The sequence below is a fragment of the Petromyzon marinus genome, chromosome 77 (genome assembly GCF_048934315.1).
Source record: "Petromyzon marinus isolate PM22_M1 ecotype Great Lakes invasive population chromosome 77, UKy_Petmar_22M1.pri1.0, whole genome shotgun sequence".
NCBI lineage: Eukaryota > Metazoa > Chordata > Hyperoartia > Petromyzontiformes > Petromyzontidae > Petromyzon > Petromyzon marinus.
Genome location: NC_133743.1, coordinates 1,677,898 through 1,699,540, shown reverse-complemented (window position 1 = coordinate 1,699,540; position 21,643 = coordinate 1,677,898). Strand labels below are relative to the sequence as shown.

Here is a 21,643-nt window from a genome sequence, read left to right as displayed (position 1 = left end):
GTCCAGTTTGTTCAGATGGACTCGTCCAAGCAATCATCATCAAGTGTGAAAACCACGGCAAGAAAATATGAAAAAAGTGGCGGTTATTTTGAACGTTAGCACCACGGAGAGAGATTTGACAGTTTGTTCAGATGGACTCGTCCAGTTTGTTCAGATGGACGAGTCCAGTTCGTTCAGATGGACTCGTCCAGTTTGTTCAGATGGACTCGTCCAAGCAATCATCATCAGGTGTGAAAACCACGGCAAAAAAAAATATGAAAAAAGTGGCGGTTATTTTGAACGTTAGCACCACGGAGAGAGATTTGACAGTTCGTTCAGATGGACTCGTCCAGTTTGTTCAGATGGACAAGTCCAGTTTGTTCAAATGGATTCGTCCAGTTTGTTCAGATGGACTCGTCCATCTGAACAAACTGTCAAATCTCTTTCCGTGGTACAAACATTAAAAATAACCGCCACTTTTTTTCAAAATTTCTTGTTGTGGTTTTCACACCTGATGGCGATTGCTTGTGTTGCAGTCGAAACGTCGTGATAATTTTATTGTTTGATATTTTTATTGTTTTATTGTTTCCCTTCTACGTGGTGACTTTACCGAAAGAACCAAGAATGAATCTCCAACTTACTCAAAATGGCGGACGCCCCCCCCTCCGGCTCTTACCTAACATGGCGACGCCTCTCCTTACCAAAAATGGCCGATAAACACTTCACTGACCGACTTATAGCCGCTATCCATTCCCCAGTGCCCCCCACGTCCCCCGCGCAAACCACCACGTCGTCTCAACGTCGTCTCAACGTCTCCTCAACGTTGCCTCAACGTCTCCTCAACGTTGCCTCAACGTCGACTCCAACTCGGCCGGCCATCTTACCAAGGGGTGGGTGGTTGGGGGTCAACCGGGACACAGGCCCACATCTCACGACACCATCGCGATGACGTCACGACAACCCACGATGTACATGACGTCAGGGGGAGCGGTGGTATGCCGCGACGCTACAAAGACGTCATGTCAACCGACGTCAGAGTGGCGTGCGATTACGCAGGGATGACGTAACGGCTACTCACAAAGTATATGACGTCACGGAGGGGGGTGTTGGTAGGGTGCCGTGAAGCCGCGATTACGTCACGACAACCCACACTTTACATGACGTCAGGGGGTGGCAGAGGTTGGTAAGGAGCCGTGAAGCCGCGATGACGCCGCAAACAACTCCCGCGACGTGCGTGACGTCATCCGCGAGGTGCTCCGTGACCCCCCTCCGCGATGACGTCACGTCACCCAGACGTCAGCGGGGCCGAATGGGGGGTGGCCCGGCGCGCGCCATTTCGCGTCGATGACGTCACGACAGCCCCCGCCGACGCTTCGGACGACGATGACGTCACGGTTGACGATGACGTCATCCTCGACGTAAGTCTTCTCGCGTGGAGTGACTTCGTTTGACCGCTGCAAGGCCTCTTACCACCGCCACCACAACCACCTTCACCACCCTCGTCGTCGCCAGCACAGGGAAAGCAACCATGGTGGCCTACTGGAGACAAGCGGGCATCAGGTGACCAACAACACCACCAACAACACCGCCACCACTACCACCACCATCACCACCACCAACACCACCAACACCACCACCAAAACTATCACTACCACCACCATCACCACCAACAACACCGCCACCACTACCACCACCATCACCACCACTACCACCACCAACACCACCATCACCACCATCACCACTACCAACACCACCACCAACACTATCACTACCACCACCATCACCACCACCATCACCACCACTACCACCACCAACACCACCATCACCACTACCAACACCACCACCAACACTATCACTACCACCACCATCACCACCACCATCACCACCATCACTACCACTATCACCATCATCACCACCATCACCACTACCAACACCATCATCACCACCATCACCACCAACACCACCACCACCAACACTATCACTACCATCACCACCACCATCACTACCACCATCACCATCATCACCACCATCACCACTACCAACACCATCATCACCACCATCACCACTACCACCATCACCACCATCACCACCATCATCACCATCACCACCACCATCATCACCATCATCACCACCATCACCACTACCAACACCACCACCAACACTATCACTACCACCACCATCACCACCACCATCACCACCATCACTACCACCATCATCACCACCATCACCACTACCAACACCATCATCACCACCATCACCACTACCACCATCACCACCACCATCACTACCACCATCATCACTACCATCACCACCACCATCACTACCACCATCACCATCATCACCACCATCACCACTACCAACACCATCATCACCACCATCACCACTACCACCATCACCACCATCACCACCATCATCACCATCACCACCACCATCATCACCATCATCACCACCATCACCACTACCAACACCACCACCAACACTATCACTACCACCACCATCACCACCACCATCACCACCATCACTACCACCATCATCACCACCATCACCACTACCAACACCATCATCACCACCATCACCACCATCATCACCACCACCATCATCACTACCACCACACCATCACCACCACCACACCACTGCCCGTGACCTCCCTCCCTTCAAACAACGTAGGGCCTTGGACGTGCACCTAGCCTGGCACACCGCACACGTGACCGCGGTACCGGAGGGGAAATCCGACAATCCGTAAAGCTCTTTGCTCTGCGGTGATTATCGCCCCATGCGCGCGCAGAGACGTGAAGTGACCTTGCACCAAAGACAGAGGTCACCCAGGTAGCCTCGATCAGGGCTGTCTCGCTGGGGCAAGTGGTGTTAGTTGTGGCGAGTAGCAGCAGCACCACCACACGTGACACACACACAAAGATCACTCACCCACTCACCCACCTACTCACCCACCCACTCACCCACCCACTCATCCACTCACTCTCCCACCCACTCACCCACGCACTCACTCACCCACTCACCCACCCACTCACTCACTCACCCACCCACTCACTCACCCACTCACTCACCCACTCACTCACTCACCCACCCACCCACTCACTCACCCACCCACTCACTCACCCACTCACTCACCCACCCACTCACCCACCCACTCATCCACTCACTCTCTCACCCTTTCTCCCACCCACTCACCCACTCACTCACTCACCCACCCCACTCACCCACTCACTCACGCACCCACCCATTCACCCACCCACCCATTTACCCACTCACCCACTCACTCACCCCACTCACCCACCCACTCACCCACCCCACTCACTCACCCACCCCACTCACTCACCCACTCACTCACGCACCCACCCATTCACCCACCCATACACCCACCCATTTACCCACTCACCCACTCACTCACCCACCCACTCACTCACCCACTCACTCACCCACCCACTCACTCACCCCCCCCACCCACTCACCCCCCACTCACTCACTCACCCACTCACTCACCCACTCACTCACCCACTCGCTCACCCACGCACTCACCCACTCACTCACCCACCTACTCACCCACCCATTCATCCACGCACTCACCCACCCATTCACCCACCCACTCACTCACTCTCCTACCCATTCTCCCACTCACCCACTCACTCACCCACTCACTCACCCACTCACCCACCCACTCACCCACCCATTCACCCACCCACTCACTCACTCTCCTACCCACTCACCCACTCACTCACTCACCCACTCACCCACTCACCCACCCACCCACTCACCCTCCCACCCACTCACTCACCCACTCACCCCCCCACCCACCCACCTCTCCCCTCCCTCCACCACAGCTACATTCGCTACTCAGAGATCTGCGCCCGTGTAGTCCGGGCGGTCCTCAAGCCGGAGTTCCGGGGCGAGGCGCTCAAACGGACAGCGACCACCATCCGCCTGGTGAAGCCTGCAGGAACCAAGACGCAGTAGGTGAGTGGTGGGTGGGTGGTGGGTGAGTGGGTGGGTGGGTGGGTGAGTGAGTGGGTGGGTGGGTGAGTGGGTGGGTGAGTGAGTGGGTGGGTGAGTGAGTGGGTGGGTGAGTGGGTGGGTGGGTGGGTGAGTGAGTGGGTGGGTGGGGGGGTGGGTGAGTGGGTGGGTGGGTGAGTGGGTGGGTGAGTGAGTGAGTGAGTGGGTGAGTGGGTGGGTGAGTGAGTGGGTGGGTGAGTGGGTGGGTGGGTGAGTGAGTGGGTGGGTGAGTGGGTGGGTCAGTGAGTGGGTGGGTGAGTGAGTGGGTGGGTGAGTGAGTGAGTGGGTGAGTGAGTGGGTGGGTGAGTGGGTGGGTGAGTGGGTGAGTGAGTGGGTGGGTGAGTGAGTGGGTGGGTGGGTGGGTGAGTGGGTGGGTGAGTGGGTGGGTGGGTGAGTGAGTGGGTAGGTGGGTGAGTGAGTGGGTGGGTGAGTGAGTGAGTGGGTGAGTGAGTGAGTGAGTGGGTGGGTGGTACTCTCACCTCCTTCCAAGATGACTGCCACCAGGGCGTGGAAGAGTAGGCCAAACACCGCTCACCGTCTTTCCCCTTTCTCCTGCGCTCACAGGAAGTGAACCCCAATGGATGCTGGGATACCTCCACAACCCCTCCCCCCGTCCGCAGACTCAGGGATGTGGAACTGAGACACCCAGCTGACTCACTCACCCACTCACTCACCCTCTCACTCACTCACCCACTCACCCTCTCACTCACCCGCTCACCCACTCACTCACTCACCCGCTCACCCTCTCACTCACTCACCCACTCACTCACCCTCTCACTCACCCTCTCACTCACCCTCTCACTGACCCGCCCACCCTCTCACTCACCCTCTCACTCACCCGCTCACCCTCTCACTCACCCGCTCACCCTCTCACTGACCCTCTCACTCACCTACTCACTCACTTGCTCACCCGCTCACTTACCCTGTAACTCACCTACTCACTCACTCACCCACCCGCTCACCCTCTCACTCACCCTCTCACTCACTTGCTCACCCACTCACTCACCCTCTCACTCACTTGCTCACCCTCTCACTCACTCTCTCACTCACCTACTCACTCACCCGCTCACTCACTCACTCTCTCACTCACCTACTCACTCACTTGCTCACCCGCTCACCCTCTCACTCACCTACTCACTCACTTGCTCACCCGCTGACCCACTCACTCACCCTCTCACTCACCCTCTCACTCACACGCTCACACGCTCACCCACTCACTCGCACGCTCACTCACTCACACCCAGACGCTCACCCTTTGATGCTGTAAGATCCCAGTGTTGTTCAATAAACCTGGAGCCTCCCCTGTGTCTCAGTGTGTCTCAGTGTCTCTGTGTGTCTGTGTGTGTCTCAGTGTCTCAGTGTGTCTCAGTGTGTCTGTGTGTGTCTCTGTGTCTGTGTCTCAGTGTGTGTCTCAGTGTGTCTGTGTGTGTCTCAGTGTGTCTGTGTGTGTCTCTGTGTTTCTCTGTGTCTGTGTGTGTCTCAGTGTGTGTCTGTGTGTCTCAGTGTGTGTGTCTGTGTCTCAGTGTGTCTGTCTCAGTGTGTCTCAGTGTGTCTGTGTGTGTCTCAGTGTGTCTGTGTGTGTCTCAGTGTGTGTCTGTGTCTCAGTGTGTCTCAGTGTGTCTGTGTGTGTCTCAGTGTGTGTATGTGTGTGTCTCTCAGTGTATCTGTGTGTGTCTCAGTGTGTCTGTATGTGTCTGTGTGTGTCTCAGTGTGTCTGTGTCTCAGTGTGTGTGTCTGTGTCTCAGTGTGTGTCTGTGCAGTGTGTGTGTGTGTCTCAGTGTGTCTGTGTATCTGTGTCTCTGTGTGTATCTGTGTGTCTGTGTGAGTGTGTGTGTCTCAGTGTGTCTCAGTGTGTGTCTCAGTGTGTCTCTGTGTGTCTGTGTGTGTATCTGTGTGTGTGTGTGTGTCACAGTGTGTCTCAGTGTGTGTGTGTCTCAGTGTGTGTGTCTCAGTGTTATCTGATGAAAGTTGCAAGCGAGAATTTCATCATCGCTTGCGGCTGGGATTGGCATCGTCCCCGACTCCTCCTGATGTCGAGGGTAAATGGGCGAGGTTTAGGACTGTGACTCATGCAGCTGCAATGGCTGCTTTGGGTACGCGGTCCAGACCTCCCCAGACACCCTGGATGACAGAGGAGTTGTTCAGGATGGTTGAGAAAAAGCGACAGGCCCACTGTCATCGGCTACAGAATCCCACGTCAGAGAATGAGGAGGCTTACCGCAGCCTTCGCTCGGAGGTTCGGAGAGCCGTGAGGCGCTGCAAGGATGGGTGGTGGTCGCGGGTTGCTGAGGAGATGGAGTCTGCCTCAGTGGCCCGTGATCACAAATCGCTATTTAACTCCATCAAAAAAGTAACCTGCAGCGCCACACCTATTACCATCATTAGGGGAAAAAACGGTGATCCAATTTCCGACCCCCAGGAACAGGTTCGCAGATTTGCTGAGCATTTCTGTGAGGTCCTGGGGGAGGGAAAATCCCACAGCCAGGAAAACATCGTGGCACAAAGTGAGGATGACCCTGCTGAGGCTGCGGTGCCTCAAATATTGGATGAAGTCACCCCCTGTGAGTGGCTGGCTGAGGTGCCATCTGCTGAGGAAGTATTGAAGGCGATCCGGAGTCTGAGACCAGGAAAGGCAGCGGGCAGAGATGATCTCCCAAGCGAAATGCTGAGGGAGGGTGGCGTTTGTGCACAGACTGCCCTATATGACATCATAACAACAGTCTGGACCACTGGACGGGTTCCGCAGGATTGGAAGGATGCCCTGGTGGTCCCCCTTTTTAAGAAGGGGGACCGCACAGACTGTAACAACTACAGGGGCATCTCACTCCTCAGTGTGCCGGGAAAGGTCCTGGCAAGGATTATTCAGCATCGCCTTGCCAGGCACGCTGAGGAGAGGCTTGCGGAGCCCCAATGCGGTTTCAGGAAAGGGCGGTCCTGCACAGATGCCATATTTTCTGTCCGTCTGCTACAGCAGAGGTGTAGGGAATTCCAACAAGACCTACATCTCTGCTTTATTGACCTGGTCAAGGCCTATGATACCATCAGTAGGCCTGGGCTCTGGGTCGTTCTTCGTGCTTTTGGAGTACCTGACCCTCTGCTCACGATCATTAAGGACCTTCATGATGGTGAGCGGGCCCGGGTAAAACTACGTGGCCGGGAGTCAGAGCCATTCCCTGTACACCTTGGGGTGCGACAGGGATGTCCTCTGGCTCCCACATTATTTAACATCTATTTTGACCACGTAGTTCGTGAAGCCTTCAATAGCTGTACCGGGGGAATCTCCATATGGTACAGATATAATGGGAGGCTAATCGATGCCCGGGTGCGGTCAAGGGATGGCTCCCTATTGCTCAACCACGTTATGTATGCTGATGACTTGGTAATAGCTGCTCAGTCAGAGGAGGAGTTGGAGACGCTGCTGCTGAGACTGGAGCGTGCCACTAAGAGGTGGGGCCTTACCATCAGCCCCACCAAAACTAAGCACCTGCCTGGGTATTTTGTACCATCGGACACTCCACCCCCACAACTCCCAATCGGTGATGGGGCAGTTGTGGAGAGAGTGGAGAGTTTCCCATACCTGGGCAGTGTGCTTATGACTGGCTCCAGTTTAACAGCAGAGGTCTCACTCCGAATCAGTCGAGCGGCAATATCTTTTCATCGGTTGCGTAACGCTGTGTGGAAGCTACCTGGTCTGTCGCTCCGCACTAAGCTTCAGGTCTTCTCGGCCACGGTCATTCCCTCCCTTCTCTACGCTTGCGAAACGTGGACCCCCCTAATGGAACATCTTCGCCGGTTAGAAACATTTAGGCTGACCTGCCTACGATCCATCCTGGGTTTAACCAGACTGGATTGTGTGAGGAGCTCACAAATCCTTGAAAGATCTGGGCAGGGTCCCATCGGTGAGCTCCTCCGGCAGGCAAGGCTGCGATGGCTGGGTCATGTAGCCCGCATGCCCAGCCACCGCATGCCGAAACAGCTTTTGTTTGGCCGGATTGAGGGGGCTAAGCGGGCGCGGCACGGGCTAGAGAAGAGATGGAGTGATGTGGTACAGGAGGACGTGGAGCTGAGTGGACTTGCCGATGACTGGTACCAGCGGTGTCAAGATCGGCCTCTGTGGAGGAGGCTCGTGAAGGATGCTACTGGGCAGTTGGAGGCAGTCGCCCTCCAACAACAACGGAGGGCGGAGGAGCGACGCTCACAACAGCGAGCGGAGCGCCGGGTGGCTAAAGCACAGCAGGTTGGCACAGTAGGGGGCACAGGTGGTGCATCAGCCAGTCATCTCAGTCAGTCGACCCGTGGCACCTGGGTCTGCCCCGTGACCTCCTGCCAGCGGGCGTTCGACACTTCACGTGGCCTCAGGGTGCACATAGCCTGGCACAAGCGTCGTGGTGACGTCACCGCCACTTAGTGGCGAATGGCGGTTGTTGTTGTTGTTGTCTCAGTGTGTGTGTGTATCTGTGTGTCTGTGTGTCAGTGTGTGTGTCTCTCAGTGTGTCTGTGTGTGTCTCAAAATAGATGTTAAATAATGTGGGAGCCAGAGGACATCCCTGTCGTACCCCAAGGTGTACAGGGAATGGCTCTGACTCCCAGCCATGTAGTTTTACCCGGGCCCGCTCACCATCATGAAGGTCCTTAATGATCGTGAGCAGAGGGTCAGGTACTCCAAAAGCACGAAGAACGACCCAGAGCCCAGGCCTACTGATGGTATCATAGGCCTTGACCAGGTCAATAAAGCAGAGATGTAGGTCTTGTTGGAATTCCCTACACCTCTGCTGTAGCAGACGGACAGAAAATATGGCATCTGTGCAGGACCGCCCGTTCCTGAAACCGCATTGGGGCTCCGCAAGCCTCTCCTCAGCGTGCCTGGCAAGGCGATGTTGAATAATCCTTGCCAGGACCTTTCCTGGCACACTGATGTGTGAGATGCCCCTGTAGTTGTTACAGTCTGTGCGGTCCCCCTTCTTAAAGAAGGGGACCACCAGGGAATCCTTCCAATCCTGCGGAACATCTATTTTGACCACATAGTTCGTGAAGCCTTCAATAGCTGTATCGGGGGAATCTCCATTTGGTACAGATATAATGGGAGGCTGATCGATGCCCGGGTGCGGTCAAGGGATGGCTCCCTATTGCTCAACCACGTTATGTATGCCGATGATTTGGTAATAGCTGCTCATTCAGATGCGGAGTTGGAGACGCGGCAGCTGCTGAGACTGGAGCGTGCCACTAAGAGGTGGGGCCTTACCATCAGCCCCACCAAAACTAAGCACCTGCCTGGGTATTTTGTACCATCGGACACTCCACCCCCACAACTCCCAATCGGTGATGGGGCAGTTGTGGAGAGAGTGGAGAGTTTCCCATACCTGGGAAGTGTGCTTATGACCGGCTCCAGTTTAACAGCAGAGGTCTCACTCCGAATCAGTCGAGCGGCAATATCTTTTCATCGGCTGCGTAACGCTGTGTGGAAGCTACCTGGTCTGTCGCTCCGCACTAAGCTTCAGGTCTTCTCGGCCACGGTCATTCCGTCCCTTCTCTACGTTTGCGAAACGTGGACCCCCCTAATGGAACATCTTCGCCGGTTGGAAACATTTAGGCTGGCCTGCCTACGATGCATCCTGGGTTTAACCAGACTGGATTGTGTGAGGAGCTCACAAATCCTTGAAAGATCTGGGCAGGGTCCCATCGGTGAGCTCCTCCGGTGGGCAAGGCTGCGATGGCTGGGTCATGTAGCCCGCATGCCCAGCCACCGCATGCTGAAACAGCTTTTGTTTGGCTGGATTGAGGGGGCTAAGCGGGCGCGGCACGGGCTAGAGAAGAGATGGAGTGATGTGGTACAGGAGGACGTGGAGCTGAGTGGACTTGCCGATGACTGGTACCAGTGGTGTCAAGATCCGCCTCTGTGGAGGAGGCTCGTGAAGGACGCTACTGGGCAGTTGGAGGTAGTCGCCCTCCAACAACAACGGAGGGCGGAGGAGCGATGCTCACAACAACGAGCGGAGCGCCGGGTGGCTAAAGCACAGCAGGTTGGCACAGTAGGGGGCACAAGTGGTGCATCAGCCAGTCATCTCAGTCAGTCGACCCGTGGCACCTGGGTTTGCCCCGTGACCTCCTGCCAGCGGGCGTTCGACACTTCACGTGGCCTCAATGTGCACATAGCCTGGCACAAGCGTCGTGGTGACGTCACCGTCACTTAGTGGCGAATGGCGGTTGTTGTGTGTCTGTGTGTGTGTCTGTGTGTGTCTGTGTCTTAGTGTGTCTGTGTCTTAGTGTGTCTGTGTGTGTGTCTGTGTGTCAGTCATGTGTCTTAGTGTGTCTGTGTGTCAGTCATGTGTCTTAGTGTGTCTGTGTGTGTCAGTGTGTCTCAGTGTGTCTTAGTGTCTCAGTGTGACTCTGTGCCTCTGTGTCTCAGTGTGTGTCTGTGCCTCAGTGTGTCTGTGTCTCAGTGTCTGTGTGTCTCAGTGTGTCTCAGTGTGTCTGTGTATCTGTGTGTCAGTGTGTATGTGTGTGTCTCAGTGTGTGTCTCAGTGTGTCTCTGTGTCTCAGTGTGTCTGTGTGTGTCTCAGTGTGTCTCTGTGTCTCAGTCTGTCTCAGTGTGTGTCTGTGTCTCAGTGTGTCTGTGTGTGTCTCAGTGTGTCTGTGTGTGTCTCAGTGTGTCTCAGTGTGTCTGTGTGTGTGTCTAAGTGTGTCTGTGTGTGTGTCTCAGTGTGTCTGTGTGTGTGTGTCTAAGTGTGTCTGTGTGTGTCTCCGTGTGTCTCTGTGTGTCTCAGTGTGTCTGTGTGTCTCAGTGTGTTTGTTTGTCTCAGTGTGTCTGTGTGTGTCTCAGTGTGTCTGTGTGTGTCTCAGTGTGTCTCTGTGTCTCAGTGTGTCTGTGTGTGTCTCAGTGTGTCTGTGTGTGTCTCAGTGTGTCTCAGTGTGTCTCAGTGTGTCTGTGTCTGTGTGTGTGTGTCTCAGGACCACTGGACGGGTTCCGCAGGATTGGAAGGATGACCTGGTGGTCCCCCTTTTTAAGAAGGGGGACCGCACAGACTGTAACAACTACAGGGGCATCTCACTCCTCAGTGTGCCGGGAAAGGTCCTGGCAAGGATTATTCAGCATCGCCTTGCCAGGCACGCTGAGGAGAGGCTTGCGGAGCCCCAATGCGGTTTCAGGAAAGGGCGGTCCTGCACAGATGCCATATTTTCTGTCCGTCTGCTACAGCAGAGGTGTAGGGAATTCCAACAAGACCTACATCTCTGCTTTATTGACCTGGTCAAGGCCTATGATACCATTAGTAGGCCTGGGCTCTGGGTCGTTCTTCGTGCTTTTGGAGTACCTGACCCTCTGCTCACGATCATTAAGGACCTTCATGATGGTGAGCGGGCCCGGGTAAAACTACGTGGCCGGGAGTCAGAGCCATTCCCTGTACACCTTGGGGTGCGACAGGGATGTCCTCTGGCTCCCACATTATTTAACATCTATTTTGACCACGTAGTTCGTGAAGCCTTCAATAGCTGTACCGGAGGAATCTCCATATGGTACAGATATAATGGGAGGCTAATCGATGCCCGGGTGCGGTCAAGGGATGGCTCCATATTGCTCAACCACGTTATGTATGCTGATGACTTGGTAATAGCTGCTCAGTCAGAGGAGGAGTTGGAGACGCTGCTGCTGAGACTGGAGCGTGCCACTAAGACGTGGGGCCTTACCATCAGCCCCACCAAAACTAAGCACCTGCCTGGGTATTTTGTACCATCGGACACTCCACCCCCACAACTCCCAATCGGTGATGGGGCAGTTGTGGAGAGAGTGGAGAGTTTCCCATACCTGGGCAGTGTGCTTATGACTGGCTCCAGTTTAACAGCAGAGGTCTCACTCCGAATCAGTCGAGCGGCAATATCTTTTCATCGGTTGCGTAACGCTGTGCGGAAGCTACCTGGTCTGTCGCTCCGCACTAAGCTTCAGGTCTTCTCGGCCACGGTCATTCCCTCCCTTCTCTACGCTTGCGAAACGTGGACCCCCCTAATGGAACATCTTCGCCGATTAGAAACATTTAGGCTGGCCTGCCTACGATCCATCCTGGGTTTAACCAGACTGGATTGTGTGAGGAGCTCACAAATCCTTGAAAGATCTGGGCAGGGTCCCATCGGTGAGCTCCTCCGGCAGGCAAGGCTGCGATGGCTGGGTCATGTAGCCCGCATGCCCAGCCACCGCATGCCGAAACAGCTTTTGTTTGGCCGGATTGAGGGGACTAAGCGGGCGCGGCACGGGCTAGAGAAGAGATGGAGTGATGTGGTACAGGAGGACGTGGAGCTGAGTGGACTTGCCGATGACTGGTACCAGCGGTGTCAAGATCGGCCTCTGTGGAGGAGGCTCGTGAAGGATGCTACTGGGCAGTTGGAGGCAGTCGCCCTCCAACAACAACGGAGGGCGGAGGAGCGATGCTCACAACAGCGAGCGGAGCGCCGGGTGGCTAAAGCACAGCAGGTTGGCACAGCAGGGGGCACAGGTGGTGCATCAGCCAGTCATCTCAGTCAGTCGATCCGTGGCACCTGGGTCTGCCCCGTGACCTCCTGCCAGCGGGCGTTCGACACTTCACGTGGCCTCAGGGTGCACATAGCCTGGCACAAGCGTCGTGCTGACGTCACCACCACTTAGTGGCGAATGGCGGTTGTTGTTGTTGTTGTGTGTCTCAGTGTGTCTGTGTGTGTGTCTAAGTATGTCTGTGTGTGTCTCCGTGTGTCTCTGTGTGTATCAGTGTGTCTGTGTGTCTCAGTGTGTCTGTGTGTCTCAGTGTGTCTGTGTGTGTCTCAGTGTGTCTCAGTGTGTCTGTGTGTGTCTCAGTGTGTCTCAGTGTGTCTGTGTGTGTGTCTCAGTGTGTCTGTGTGTGTGTGTCTCAGTGTGTCTGTGTGTCTCAGTGTGTCTGTGTGTGTGTCTCAGTGTGTCTGTGTGTGTGTCTCAGTGTGTGTGTATGTGTGTCTCAGTGTGTGTGTGTGTCTCAGTGTGTCTGTGTGTCTCAGCGTGTCTGTGTGTGTGTCTCAGTGTGTCTCAGTGTGTCTCAGAGTGTCTGTGTGTGTCTCTCTGTGTGTGTGTCTGTGTGTGTCTCTCTGTGTCTATGTGTGTGTGTTTCAGTGTGTCTGTGTGTCTGTGTCTCAGTGTGTCTGTCTCTCAGTGTGTTTCAGTGTGTCTCAGTGTGTCAGTGTCTCAGTGTGTGTGTCTCAGTGTGTCTCAGTGTGTCTGTCTCTCAGTGTGTCTCAGTGTGTCTCAGTGTCTCAGTGTCTCAGTGTGTCTGTGTGTCTGTGTCTCAGTGTGTGTGTATGTCTCAGTGTGTCTCAGTGTCTCAGTGTGTCTGTGTGTCTGTGTCTCAGTGTGTGTGTGTGTCTCAGTGTGTCTCAGTGTCTCAGTGTGTCTGTGTGTCTCTGTCTCAGTGTGTGTGTGTGTCTCAGTGTGTCTCAGTGTGTCTCAGTGTCTCAGTTTGTCTCAGTGTCTCAGTGTGTTTGTGTGTCTGTGTCTCAGTGTCTCTGTGTGTCTCAGTGTGTCTCAGAGTGTCTCACTGTTTCAGTGTGTCTCAGTGTGTCAGTGTCTCAGTTTCTCAGTGTGTCTGTGTGTCTGTGTCTCAGTCTGTGTGTGTGTCGGACGGGCAACTCTGTCGTGGACAGTGCTGTGGGGGGAGATCCAATTTTGATTGGCTCCTCCCCTCATGGCATATGTGTCCACTACAGGGGCTAAACGGGGGCTCTGGACGGGTGCGAGGGGCTGGTAACCCCTCCACCTTCAATTAATTGCCACGAAACCACGAGTTAAACTGAAATATGTAACTAATAAGCTTGTGCCGGAGGCCCCGGGGGGCCAGGCGTCTATGACGTCTCCTGGCCAAACCCCAATTGGCGGAGCCAGGAGATTGAATATCTACCCTCGGGGCTCCTCCAGAAACAACGAAAAGCCACTACGGGTGGCCACGTGGAATGTTCGAACGCTCACTGCGGAGGAGAGGCTGCCACTCCTCTGTCGGGAGCTGGACCGGTACCGCCTGGATCTATGCGGCATTCAGGAGGTCCGGTGGACCGGCTCTGGCTCCTGCCACCGTGAGGGGTGGACAGTCCTCTACTCGGGGCAGCAGACTGCCAAACAACAGGGTGTGGCTCTTCTTTTGAACAAAAGAATGAAGGGGGCGTGGGAGCGTGGCGGTGAGGTGTGGGAAGCTGTAAGCCCCAGGCTACTTTGGGCTCGCCTTCCCATCAACCGGAGGCGAGGAATGGTGGTTGTGGTTACTTATGCCCCCACCGAAGATGAACATCCGTGGAGGGATGCAGGCAAAGCCGATGAGTCAGATGCCTTCTATGACCTCCTGTCACAGGTGCTGGCTAAAGTGGCCCCTCGGGATAGAGTCATCATGTTGGGTGACTTTAATGCCCGAGTTGGTCATGATACTGGCACCTGGTCTGGAGTGATTGGAGGGCATGGGCCAGATCAGCTCAATAACAACGGTAGAAGGCTGCTAGATTTTTGTGCAGCCCATGGGCTTGTAATTACCAACACGCTGTTCCGGCATCGGCGCATCCACACAACATCATGGATGCATGCCGGGTCCAAGCAAGAACATCTGCTGGACTACATAGTGACGGACCAGCGGATGCGAGCCTATGTCCTTGACACCAAGACCTACCGTGGAGCTGATCTGCCCTCTGACCATCGACTAGTCATCTGTAAAATGCGCCTGCCATTCTTCCACTCCGGTGGTGGGTGTACACCCAGGACCCCATTCCGACCTAAAGTGGCCTGGTCTCAGTTATCTGATGAAAGTTGCAAGCGAGAATTTCATCATCGCTTGCGGCTGGGATTGGCATCGTCCCCGACTCCTCCTGATGTCGAGGGTAAATGGGCGAGGTTTAGGACTGTGACTCATGCAGCTGCAATGGCTGCTTTGGGTACGCGGTCCAGACCTCCCCAGAGACCCTGGCTGACAGAGGAGGTGTTAAGAATGGTTGAGAAAAAGCGACAGGCCCACTGGCATCGGCTACAGAATCCCACGTCAGAGAATGAGGAGGCTTACCGCAGCCTTCGCTCGGAGGTTCGGAGAGCCGTGAGGCGCTGCAAGGATGGGTGGTGGTCGCGGGTTGCTGAGGAGATGGAGTCTGCCTCAGTGGCCCGTGATCACAAATCTCTATTTAACTCCATCAAAAAAGTAACCTGCAGCGCCATACCTATTACCATCATTAGGGGAAAAAACGGTGATCCAATCTCCGACCCCCAGGAACAGGTTTGCAGATTTGCTGAGCATTTCTGTGAGGTCCTGTGGGAGGGAAAATCCCTCAGCTAGGAAAACATCGTGGCACAAAGTGAGGATGACCCTGCTGAGGCTGCGGTGCCTCAAAGATTGGAAGAAGTCACCCCCTGTGAGTGGCTGGCTGAGGAGCCATCTGTTGAGGAAGTACTGAAGGCTATCCGGAGTCTGAGACCAGGAAAGGCAGCGGGCAGAGATGATCTCCCAAGCGAAATGCTGAGGGACGGTGGCGTTTGTGCACAGACTGCCCTATATGATATCATAACAACGGTCTGGGCCGCTGGACGGGTTCCGCAGGATTGGAAGGATGCCCTGGTGGTCCCCCTCTTTAAGAAGGGGGACCGCACAGACTGTAACAACTACAGGGGCATCTCACTCCTCAGTGTGCCGGGAAAGGTCCTGGCAAGGATTATTCAGCATCGCCTTGCCAGGCACGCTGAGGAGAGGCTTGCGGAGCCCCAATGCGGTTTCAGGAAAGGGCGGTCCTGCACAGATGCCATATTTTCAGTCCGTCTGCTACAGCAGAGGTGTAGGGCATTCCAACAAGACCTACATCTCTGCTTTATTGACCTGGTCAAGGCCTATGATACCATCAGTAGGCCTGGGCTCTGGGTCGTTCTTCGTGCTTTTGGAGTACCTGACCCTCTGCTCACGATCATTAAGGACCTTCATGATGGTGAGCGGGCCCGGGTAAAACTACGTGGCTGGGAGTCAGAGCCATTCCCTGTACACCTTGGGGTGCGACAGGGATGTCCTCTGGCTCCCACATTATTGATCTATTTTGACCATGTAGTTCGTGAAGCCTTCAATAGCTGTACCGGGGGAATCTCCATATGGTACAGATATAATGGGAGGCTGATCGATGCCCGGGTGCGGTCAAGGGATGGCTCCCTATTGCTCAACCATGTTATGTATGCTGATGATCTGGTAATTGCTGCTCACTCAGAGGAGGAGTTGGAGACGCTGCTGCTGAGACTGAAGCGTGCCACTAAGAGGTGGGGCCTTACCATCAGCCCCACCAAAACTAAGCACCTGCCTGGGTATTTTGTACCATCGGACACTCCACCCCCACAACTCCCAATCGGTGATGGGGCAGTTGTGGAGAGAGTGGAGAGTTTCCCATACCTGGGTAGTGTGCTTATGACTGGCTCCAGTTTAACAGCAGAGGTCTCACTCCGAATCAGTCGAGCGGCAATACCTTTTCATCGGTTGCATAACGCTGTGCGAAAGCTACCTGGTCTGTCGCTCCGCACTAAGCTTCAGGTCTTCTCGGCCACGGTCATTCCCTCCCTTCTCTACGCTTGCGAAACGTGGACCCCCCTAATGGAACATCTTCGCCGGTTAGAAACATTTAGGCTGGCCTGCCTACGATCCATCCTGGGTTTAACCAGACTGGATTGTGTGAGGAGCTCACAAATCCTTGAAAGATCTGGGCAAGGTCCCATCGGTGAGCTCCTCCGGCGGGCAAGGCTGTGATGGCTGGGTCATGTAGCCCGCTTGCCCAGCCAACGCATGCCGAAACAGCTTTTGTTCGGCCGGATTGAGGGGGCTAAGCGGGCGCAGCACGGGCTAGAGAAGAGATGGAGTGATGTGGTACAGGAGGACGTGGAGCTGAGTGGACTTGCTGATGACTGGTACCAGCGGTGTCAAGATCGACCTCTGTGGAAGAGGCTCGTGAAGGACGCTACTGGGCAGTTGGAGGTAGTCGCCCTCCAACAACAACGGAGGGCGGAGGAGCGACGCTCACAACAACGAGCGGAGTGCCGGGTGGCTAAAGCACAGCAGGTTGGCACAGTAGGGGGCACAGGTGGTGCATCAGCCAGTCATCTCAGTCAGTCGACCCGTGGCACCTGGGTCTACCCCGTGACCTCCTGCCAGCGGGCGTTCGACACTTCACGTGGCCTCAGGGTGCACATGGCCTGGCACAAGCGTCGTGGTGATGTCACCGCCACTTAGTGGCGAATGGCGGTTGTTGTTGTTGTTGTGTGTCTCTCAGTGTGTCTCAGTGTCTCAATGTGTCTCAGTGTCTCAGCGTGTCTGTGTCCCAGTGTGTCTCAGTGTGTCTGTGTGACTCATAGAGACGCAGAGAGACGCACAGAGACTCATAAAGACCCACTGAGAGCCACAGAGATTCATAGAGACACACAGAGACCCACAGAGACTCATAGAAATCCACAGAAACCCACAGAGACCCACAAAGACTAATAGAGACCCACAGAGACCCACAGAGACTCATAGAGACCCACAGAGACCCACAGAGACTCATAGAGACCCACAGAGACCCACAGAGACTCATAGAGACCCACAGAGACTCATAGAGACGTAGAGAGACTCATAGACACCCACAGAGACCCACAGAGACTCATAGAGACCCACAGAGACCCACAGAGACTCATAGAAACCCACATAGACCCACAGAGACTTATAGAGACTCATAGAGACCCACAGAGATCCACAGAGACTCATAGAGACCCACAGAGACTCATAGAGACCCACAGAGACCCACAGAGACTCATAGAGACCCACAGAGACCCACAGAGATTCATAGACCCACAGAGACCCACAGAGACCCACAGAGCCCAATCGAGACCCACAGTGACTCATAGAGACCCACAGAGACCCTCAGAGACTCATAAAGACCCACAGAGACCCACAGAGAATCATAGAAACTCATAGAGACCCACAGAGACACACAGAGACTTATAGAGACCCACAGAGACCCACAGAGACTCATGAAACCCGCATAGACGCACAGAGACTTATAGAGACCCACAGAGACCCACAGAGACTCATAGAGACACACAGAGACCCATAAAGACTCATAGAGACCCATAGAGACTCATATAAACCCACAGACGCACAGAGACCCAGAGAGACTCACAGAGACTCACAGAGACTTGTAGAGACTCATAGAGACCCACATAGACCCACAGAGACTCATAGAGACCAATGGAGACCCACAGAGACTCATAAAGACCCACAGAGACCCTCAGCGACTTATAGAGACCCACAGAGACCCACAGAGACCCACAGAGACTCATAGAGACCCACAGAGACCCACAGAGACTCATAGAGACCCACAGAGACTCATAGAGACCCACAGAGACACACAGAGACCCAGAGAGACTCATAGAGACCCACAGAGACTCAAAGAGATGCAGAGAGACTCATAGCCAAGCACAGACACCCACAGAGACGCATAGACACCCACAGAGACCCACAGACACTTATAGAGACCTACAGAGACCCACAGAGACTCACAGAGACCCACAGACACCCACAGAGACTCATAGACACCCACATAGAACCAAAGATACATATAGAGTCTCATAGAGACCCACATAGACCCACAGAGACTTATAGAGACCCACAGAGACCCACAGAGACACACCGATACCCACAGAGACTCATAGAAACCCGCATAGACCGACAGATACTTATAGAGACCCACAGAGACCCACAGAGACTGACAGAGACCCACAGAGACTCACAGAGACACACAGAGACTCACACAGAGACCCATAGAGACCCATAGAGACACAGAGAGACCCATAGAGACTCACAGAGACCCATAGAGACCGACAGAGACCCACAGAGACCCATAGAGACCCACAGAGACCTACAGAGACTCAGAGACCCACAGAGACCAACAGAGACTCATAGAAACCCACGTAGATACACAGAGACTTATAGAGACCCACAGAAACCCACAGAATCCCACAGAGGGTCAGAGGGACTCACAGAGACCCACAGAGACCCACAGAGACTCATAGACACCCACATAGACCCAAAGAGACATATAGAGACTCATAGAGACCCACATAGACCGACAGAGACTTATAGAGACCCACAGAGACCCACGGAGACTGACAGAGACCCACAGAGACTCACAGAGACACACAGAGACTCACACAGAGACCCATAGAGACCCACAGAAACCCACAGAACCCACAGAGGCTCATAGAGACCCACAGAGACCTACAGAGACTCATAGAGACACACAGAGACCCACAAAGACTCATAGACACCCATAGCGAAGGAGTCAACATCTCTCAGGCTAATCTAACCCACGACTTCCTGTATACCAGGCGAGGTAGTTAACATCTCTCAGGGTAATCGAACCCACGACCTCCTGTATACCAGGTGAGGTAGTCAACATCTCTCAGTGTAATCGAACCCACGACCTCCTGTAGACCAGGCGAGGTAGTCAACATCTCTCAGGGTAATCGAACCCACGACCTCCTGTAGGCCAGGCCAGGTAGTCAACATCTCTCAGGGTAATCGAACCCACGACTTCCTGTAGACCAGGCGAGGTAGTCAACATCTCTCAGGGTAATCGAACCCACGACCTCCTGCATACCGGGCGAGGTAGTCAACGTCTCTCAGGTTAATCGAACCCACGACCTCCTGTAGACCAGGCAAGGTAGTCAACATCTCTCAGGGTAATCGAACTCACGACCTCCTGTAGACCAGGCGAGGTAGTCAACATCTCTCAGGGTAATCGAACCCACGACCTCCTGTAGACCAGGCAAGGTAGTCAACATCTCTCAGGCTAATCGAACTCACGGGACCTCCTGTAGACCAGGCGAGGTAGTCAACATCTCTCAGGGTAACTGAACCCACGGGACCTCCTGTATACCAGGCGAGGTACTCAACATCTCTCAGGGTAATCGAACCCACGGGACCTCCTGTATACCAGGCGAGGTAATCAACATCTCTCAGGGTAATCGAACCCACGACCTCCTGTATACCAGGCGAGGTAGTCAACATCTCTCAGAGTAATCGAACCCACGGGACCTCCTGTATACCAGGCGAGGTAGTCAACATCTCTCAGGGTAATCGAACCCACGGGACCTCCTTTAGACCAGGCGGGGTAATCAACATCTCTCAGGCTAATCGAACCCACGACCTCCTGTAGACCAGGCGAGGTAGTCAACATCTCTCAGGGTAATCGAACCCACGGGACCTCCTGTATACCAGGCGAGGTAGTCAACATCTCTCAGGGTAATCGAACCCACGGGACCTCCTTTAGACCAGGCGGGGTAGTCAACATCTCTCAGGGTAATCGAACCCACGACCTCCTGTAGACCAGGCGAGGTAGTCAACATCTCTCAGGGTGATTGCACCCACGACCTCCTGTAGACCAGGCGAGGTAGTCAACATCTCTCAGGTTAATCGAACTCACGACCTCCTGTATACCAGGCGAGGTAGTCAACATCTCTCAGGCTAATCGAACCCACGGGACCTCCTGTATACCAGGCGAGGTAGTCAACATCTCTCAGGCTAATCGAACCCACGGGACCTATTGTGCATCAGGCGAGGTAGTTAACATCTCTCAGGGTAATCGAACCCACGACCTCCTGTAGATCAGGCGAGGTAGTCAACATCTCTTAGGGTAATCGAACCCACGGGACCTCCTGTAGCCTGGCGAGGTAGTCAACATCTCTCAGGGTAATCGAACCCACGACCTGTACACCAGGCGAGGTAGTCAACATCTCTCAGGGTAATCGAACCAACGACCTCCTGTACACCAGGCGAGGTAGTCAACATCTCTCAGGCTAATCGAACCCACGGGACTTCCTGTACACCAGGCGAGGGAGTCAACATCTCTCAGGGTAATCGAACCCACGGGACTTCCTGTATACCAGGCGAGGTAGTCAACATCTCTCAGGGTAATCGAACCCACGGGACCTCCTGTATACCAGGCGAGGTAGTCAACATCTCTCAGGGTAATCGAACCCACGGGACTTCCTGTATACCAGGCGAGGTAGTCAACATCTCTCAGGGTAATCGAACCCACGGGACCTCCTGTATACCAGGCGAGGTAGTCAACATCTCTCAGGGTAATCGAACCCACGGGACTTCCTGTATACCAGGCGAGGTAGTCAACCTCTCTCAGGGTAATCGAACCCACGGGACTTCCTGTATACCAGGCGAGGTAGTCAACATCTCTCAGGGTAATCGAACCCACGGGACCTCCTGTATACCAGGCGAGGTAGTCAACATCTCTCAGGGTAATCGAACCCACGGGACTTCCTGTATACCAGGCGAGGTAGTCAACATCTCTCAGGGTAATCGAACCCACGGGACTTCCTGTATACCAGGCGAGGTAGTCAACATCTCTCAGGGTAATCGAACCCACGGGACTTCCTGTATACCAGGCGAGGTAGTCAACATCTCTCAGGGTAATCGAACCCACGGGACCTCCTGTACACCAGGCGAGGTAGTCAACATCTCTCAGGGTAATCGTACCCACGGGACCTCCTGTACACCAGGCGAGGTAGTCAACATCTCTCAGGGTAATCGAACTCACGACCTCCTGTACACCTGGCGAGGTAGTCAACATCTCTCAGGCTAATCGAACTCACGACCTCCTGTATACCAGGCGAGGTAGTCAA

The 21,643-nt window shown here is 54.5% G+C and overlaps 1 protein-coding gene and 1 long non-coding RNA gene across 2 annotated transcripts in view; both read left to right on the top strand.

Moving 5' to 3' along the window:
* The first annotated feature begins 1,356 nt into the window (after positions 1–1,356).
* Positions 1,357–5,294, top strand: LOC142907309 (ATP synthase F(1) complex subunit epsilon, mitochondrial-like). The gene is made up of 3 exons (XM_076056661.1): positions 1,357–1,539; positions 3,819–3,951; positions 4,552–5,294. The coding sequence occupies exons 1-2, from the start codon at positions 1,508–1,510 to the stop codon at positions 3,949–3,951; spliced, it is 165 nt and encodes a 54-aa protein (XP_075912776.1). The 5' UTR covers positions 1,357–1,507; the 3' UTR covers positions 4,552–5,294.
* A 15,441-nt stretch (positions 5,295–20,735) lies between these two features.
* The window catches only part of LOC142907310 (uncharacterized), a 91,341-nt gene continuing 90,433 nt past the window's right edge, over positions 20,736–21,643 (top strand). Inside the window, exon 1 of the long non-coding RNA XR_012930935.1 lies at positions 20,736–21,635. This is a non-coding gene — a long non-coding RNA (uncharacterized LOC142907310). The remainder of the gene's footprint in view (positions 21,636–21,643) is intronic.

Coding starts and splice junctions, on each gene's coding strand:
- LOC142907309 (XM_076056661.1), top strand. CDS start 1,508: ATGGTGGCCTACTGGAGACAAGCGGGCATCAG. Junction 1,540..3,818: donor TGGAGACAAGCGGGCATCAG/GTGACCAACAAC, acceptor CCTCCACCACAG/CTACATTCGCTACTCAGAGA.